The following is a 6000-nucleotide window of genomic DNA, read 5'->3' as shown; positions in this document are numbered from 1 at the left end:
AGAGGAGGAGTGGTCTCAGTATCTCCCTGGGAACACAGGACAACGGTAGTTATGGCCCCTGACTGACTGAGATACTAGAGGTACGACTGACTGAGATACTAGAGGTACGACTGACTGAGATACTAGAGGTACGACTGACTGAGATACTAGAGGTACGACTGACTCAGATACTAGAGGTACGACTGACTGAGATACTAGAGGTACGACTGACTGAGATACCAGAGGTACGACTGAGAGCAGGGCCCTATGGGGCATGGTCAGGTCAGGGGTCTATGGGGGTGTGATCAGAGCAGGGCTCTATGGGGGTGTGATCAGGTCAGGGGTCTATGGGGTGTGATCAGAGCAGGGCTCTATGGGTGCGTGGTCAGGTCAGGGGTCTATGGGCGCGTGGTCAGAGCAGGGCTCTATGGGGGTGTGATCAGAGCAGGGCTCTATGGGGGCGTGGTCAGGTCAGGGGTCTATGGGGGCGTGATCAGAGCAGGGCTCTATGGGGGTGTGATCAAAGCAGGGCTCTATGGGGGCGTGGTCAGGTCAGGGCTCTGTGGGGGCGTGGTCAGAGCAGGGCTCTATGGGGGCGTGGCTAGAGCAGGGCTCTATGGGGGCGTGGCTCAGAACAGGGCTCTATGGAGGCGTGGTCAGAGCAGGGCTCTATGGGGGCGTGGTCAGGGCAGGGCTCTATGGGGACGTGGCTAGAGCAGGGCTCTGTGGGGGAGTGGTCAGAGCAGGGATCTGTGGGGGCGTGTTCAGAGCAGGGCTCTGTGGGGGCGTGGTCAGGGCAGGGCTCTGTGGGGGCGTGGTCAGAGCAGGGCTCTTTGAGGGCGTGGTCAGAGCAGAGCTCTATGGGGTGTGATCAGAGCAGGGCTCTATGGGGGTGTGGTCAGAGCAGGGCTCTATGGGGGCGAGATCAGACCAGAAGACTGAAGGATGTAATCGCTTCCCAAAGTGTTTAATGAAGTACTGGGTAAAGGGTCTGAATACTTACAGTGCCTTGCGAAAGTATTCGGCCCCTTGAACTTTGCGACCTTTTGCCACATTTCAGGCTTCAAACATAAAGATATAAAACTGTATTTTTTTGTAAAGAATCAACAACAAGTGGGACACAATCATGAAGTGGAACGACATTTATTGGATATTTCAAACTTTTTTAACATATCAAAAACTGAAAAATTGGGCGTGCAAAATTATTCAGCCCCTTTACTTTCAGTGCAGCAAACTCTCTCCAGAAGTTCAGTGAGGATCTCTGAATGATCCAATGTTGACCTAAATGACTAATGATGATAAATACATGTGTCCCACTTGTTGTTGATTCTTCACAAAAAAAATACAGTTTTATATCTTTATGTTTGAAGCCTGAAATGTGGCAAAAGGTCGCAAAGTTCAAGGGGGCCGAATACTTTCGCAAGGCACTGTATGTGATTGTAATATGTCTGTATTTAATTTTCTTCCATTTGCCCCCAAAAATTCTAAAAACCCTGTTTTTGCTTTGTCATTATGGGGTATTGTGTGTAAATTAATAAGGGGGAAAACCCCCAGATGTAATACATTTTAGAATAAGGCTGTAACGTAACAAAATGTGGAAAAAGTCAAGTGGTCTGAATACTTTCCCAATGCATTGTAGTGACCCCATAGGACTCTGGTGGAACGTAGTGTACTATATAGGGAACCGTGTGTCATTAGGGACAGAGCCTTAGGGTAACACATGTGTTAATGTGTGAACCTGATCTGCCTAATCTCACCTCCAGACTATGACGTCCACACACACACACACACACACACACACACACACACACACACACACACACACACACACTGATGTCCTCAAATAAACTGGGGTAGTTAGAGCTTATTCCCTATCGGATTCCCTATCCTAGTCATTTATCAGTATGCCCAGAGTATGTGTCTCTCTCCCTCTCTCTTCCTCTCTCTCTCCATCTCTTTCGCTTTGTCTAAGTGTCTGTGGGTATCTGACTGTAACTAAGTGTGTGTTGTCTAGGTGTGTCTGTATCTGACTGTAACTAAGTGTGTGTGTCTAGGTGGGTCTGTATCTGACTGTACCTACGTGTGTGTTGTCTAGGTGGGTCTGTATCTGACTGTAACTAAGTGTGTGTGTCTAGGTGGGTCTGTATCTGACTGTAACTAAGTGTGTGTTGTCTAGGTGGGTCTGTATCTGACTGTAACTAAGTGTGTGTGTCTAGGTATGTCTGTATCTGACTGTAACTAAGTGTGTGTTGTCTAGGTGGGTCTGTATCTGACTGTAACTAAGTGTGTGTGTCTAGGTGTGTCTGTATCTGACTGTAACTGAGTGTGTATGTCTAGGTGGGTCTGTATCTAAGTGTGTGTTGTCTAGGTGGGTCTGTATCTGACTGTAACTAAGTGTTTGTGTCTAGGTGGGTCTGTATCTGACTGTAACTAAGTGTGTGTGTCTAGGTGGGTCTGTATCTGACTGTACCTAAGTGTGTGTTGTCTAGGTGGGTCTGTATCTGACTGTAACTAAGTGTGTGTGTCTAGGTGGGTCTGTATCTGACTGTAACTAAGTGTGTGTTGTCTAGGTGTGTCTGTATCTGACTGTAACTAAGTGTGTGTGTCTAGGTGGGTCTGTATCTGACTAACTAAGTGTGTGTTGTCTAGGTGTGTCTGTATCTGACTGTAACTAAGTGTGTGTGTCTAGGTGGGTCTGTATCTGACTGTAACTAAGTGTTTGTGTCTAGGTGGGTCTGTATCTGACTGTAACTGAGTGTGTGTGTCTCGGTGGGTCTGTATCTGACTATCTGACTGTACCTAAGTGTGTGTGTCTAGGTGGGTCTGTATCTGACTGTAACTAAGTGTGTGTGTCTAGGTGGGTCTGTATCTGACTGTACCTAAGTGTGTGTGTCTAGGTGGGTCTGTATCTGACTGTACCTAAGTGTGTGTTGTCTAGGTGGGTCTGTATCTGACTGTAACTAAGTGTGTGTGTCTAGGTGGGTCTGTATCTGACTGTAACTAAGTGTGTGTTGTCTAGGTGTGTCTGTATCTGACTGTAACTAAGTGTGTGTGTCTAGGTGGGTCTGTATCTGACTAACTAAGTGTGTGTTGTCTAGGTGTGTCTGTATCTGACTGTAACTAAGTGTGTGTGTCTAGGTGGGTCTGTATCTGACTGTAACTAAGTGTTTGTGTCTAGGTGGGTCTGTATCTGACTGTAACTGAGTGTGTGTGTCTCGGTGGGTCTGTATCTGACTGTACCTAAGTGTGTGTGTCTAGGTGGGTCTGTATCTGACTGTAACTAAGTGTGTGTGTGTGTGTCGAGGTGGGTCTGTATCTGACTGTAACTAAGTGTGTGTGTCTAGGTGGGTCTGTATCTGACTGTACCTAAGTGTGTGTGTCTAGGTGGGTCTGTATCTGACTATCTGACTGTACCTAAGTGTGTGTGTCTTGGTGGGTCTGTATCTGACTGTAACTAAGTGTGTGTTGTCTTGGTGGGTCTGTATCTGACTATCTGACTGTACCTAAGTGTGTGTGTCTCGGTGGGTCTGTATCTGACTATCTGACTGTACCTAAGTGTGTGTGTCTCGGTGGGTAGCAGACACTTGCATATTGAATGACCTTCATTTAAAAATGATGATGTAATGTTTGGAACGGAATCTTATATAATGCATTCTCCCGTATGAACACCAGGGGCAGTGGTGGTCTAAGAAACAACAGTGTAGCTATAGCAACAGCAACGTTTCCAACAATAACCGAGCGCATGAAACTCACACATTACATCACTCTCTGGGCCCTGGTCCAATGGAGTGCACTATATAGGAAACAGGGTGCCATTTGAAGCACAGTCCTTGTCTCTAATAACTGTGGATGTTGTTCATCTCTTGTCTCTAATAACTGTGGATGTTGTTCATCTCTTGTCTCTAATAACTGTGGATGTTGTTCATCTCTTGTCTCTAATAACTGTGGATGTTCTTCAGTCCTTGTCTCTAATAACTGTGGATGTTGTTCATCTCTTGTCTCTAATAACTGTGGATGTTCTTCAGTCCTTGTCTCTAATAACTGTGGATGTTGTTCAGAGAGAGAGAGATCCCTGGCAGATGGTGTGTTCAGAAACCACTTTAGACACCAGAGGTGCAGCCAAATGTCACAGACATCTCTGGAGAGATGTTAACAAACACAGACATCTCTGGAGAGATGTTAACAAACACAGACTGATTCACAGACTGAATACATTTTAATTCAACTCAATAAACTGAGTTACGACAGAGTTACAGCATCATTTGTTAATGCTGCAGTAAATAGTGTAGTCTGTCTCTGTCCCTTTCCCTGCCCATGTCTCTGTGTCTGTTTCTTCCCTGTCTCTGTCCATGTCTGTCTCTATCTCTGTTCCTGTCTCTGTCCATGACTTTCTCTCTGACCCTGTCTCTCTCTCTGTCCCTGTCTCTGCCCATGTCTCTGTCCCTGTCTCTCTGTCCCTGTCTCTGCCCTATGTCTCTGCCCCTGTCTCTGCCCCTGTCTCTCTGCCCCTGTCCCTGTCTCCCTGTCCCTGTCTCTATGTCTCTGCCCCTGTCTCTGTCTCTGTCTCTCTGCCCCTGTCTCTGTCCCTGTCTCTCTGCCACTGTCTCTGTCTCTGTCCCTGTCTCTGCCCTGTCTCCCTGCCCTTGTCCCTGCCCCTGTCTCTGCCCCTGTCTCTGCCCCAGTCTCTGTCTCTGTCCCTGTCCATGGTGCTGAAAAGCCCAGTTCTCTCTCTTGCTTATCAGCATTTAACCTCCATCTGGAAAACACTCTTTCAAATTCCATGTTAACACAAGACAAGCGGCCAATATGCCTTACTGTATTCTCTCTCTCCTCTCTTCTCCCTCTCTTCTCCCCCTCTCCCTCTCTTCTCCCCTCTCCTCTCTCTCTCTCCTCTCTTCTCTCTCCTCTCTTCTCTCCCCCTCTCTCCTCTCTTCTCCCTCTCCTCTCTCTCCTCTCCTCTCTCTCTCTCCTCTCTTCTCCCTCTCCTCTCTCTCCTCTTTTCTCCCTCTCCTCTCTCTCTCTCCTTCTCTCTCTCTCTCTCTCTCTCGCCTCTCTTCTCCTTCTCTCGCTCTCGCTCTCGATCTCTCTCGCTCTCTCTCTCTCTCTCTCTCGCCTCTCTTCTCCCTCTCCTCTCTCTCTCTCCTCTCTTCTCCTCTCTCTCTCTCTCTTCTCTCTCACTCTCTCTCTCTCGCCTCTCTTCTCCCTCTCCTCTCTCTCCTCTCTCTCCCTCTCTCTCTCTCTCTCCTCTCTCTCGCCTCTCTTCTCACTCTCTTCTCCTTCTCTCGCTCTCTCTCGCTCTCCCTCTCTCTCTCTCTCTCTCTGTCCTCTCTCCTCTCTTCTCTTTCTCTTCTCCTTCTCTCTCTCATCCATCTATTCTGTCTTCTCACTCTATTCTCCTTCGCTCTCTTCTCCATCTATTCTCCCTTCTCCCTCTCCTCTTCTCTCTTCTCTCGTCTATTTTTCTCTCTCCTTTTCTCTCTCTTCTCTCGTCTATTTTCTCTCTCCTTTTCTCTCTCTTCTCCCTCTCCTCTTCCCCTTCTCTTCTCTTCTCTCGTTTCTCTCTTCTCCTTTCCTCTTCCCCTTCTCTCTTCTCTTCTCTCGTTTCTCTCTTCTCCTTCTCCCTCTCCTCTTCTCTCTCTATCTCCTCTCGTCTATTTTTCTCTCTCCTTTTCTCTCTCTCTCTGTCCTCTCTTCTCCCTCTCTAATTTCTTCTCTTGTGTTTCTGCTGGCTGCCACTGAGGCCTGGTACTATGTGATGCCATTAGTCTCTGTCCAGGAAAGGAGAGGAAAAAGGAGAGGAGGAGGAGAGTAAAGGAGAGAGGAGAGAGGATATGGCAGGAGAGGTGAAAGGGGAGAGAGGGACGAGAGGAGAAGAAGAGAGGAGAGGAGGGAGAGAGGGCCCCCTACAGAGAGGAGGAGAGGGGAGGAGGGGACGGGGAGAGGAGAGGAGGGAGAGAAGGCCCCCTACAGAGAGGAGGAGAGGGGAGGGGGAGAGGCCCTGCCATGGTAATTGCCTTTCTG

The 6000-nt window shown here is 48.1% G+C and overlaps 2 protein-coding genes across 2 annotated transcripts in view; one reads left to right on the top strand and one right to left on the bottom strand.

The window, feature by feature from the left end:
- The window catches only part of nrsn1 (neurensin 1), a 50547-nt gene that overhangs the window by 55 nt on the left and 44492 nt on the right, over window positions 1-6000 (bottom strand). The window contains exon 4 of the mRNA XM_042318338.1: window positions 1-26. This exon is cut by the window's left edge and continues 55 nt beyond it. Coding sequence (XP_042174272.1) covers window positions 16-26 — 11 coding nt within the window. The 3' untranslated portion in view covers window positions 1-15. The remainder of the gene's footprint in view (window positions 27-6000) is intronic.
- LOC112241999 (doublecortin domain-containing protein 2-like) overlaps window positions 1-6000 on the top strand; it is a 38661-nt gene that overhangs the window by 16140 nt on the left and 16521 nt on the right. The window contains exon 7 of the mRNA XM_042318337.1: window positions 1-45. This exon is cut by the window's left edge and continues 133 nt beyond it. Coding sequence (XP_042174271.1) covers window positions 1-45 — 45 coding nt within the window. The remainder of the gene's footprint in view (window positions 46-6000) is intronic.

Source organism: Oncorhynchus tshawytscha, unplaced genomic scaffold (genome assembly GCF_018296145.1).
Source record: "Oncorhynchus tshawytscha isolate Ot180627B unplaced genomic scaffold, Otsh_v2.0 Un_scaffold_6295_pilon_pilon, whole genome shotgun sequence".
NCBI classification, from domain to species: Eukaryota; Metazoa; Chordata; class Actinopteri; order Salmoniformes; family Salmonidae; genus Oncorhynchus; species Oncorhynchus tshawytscha.
This window is presented reverse-complemented; position numbering and strand designations above follow the sequence as displayed.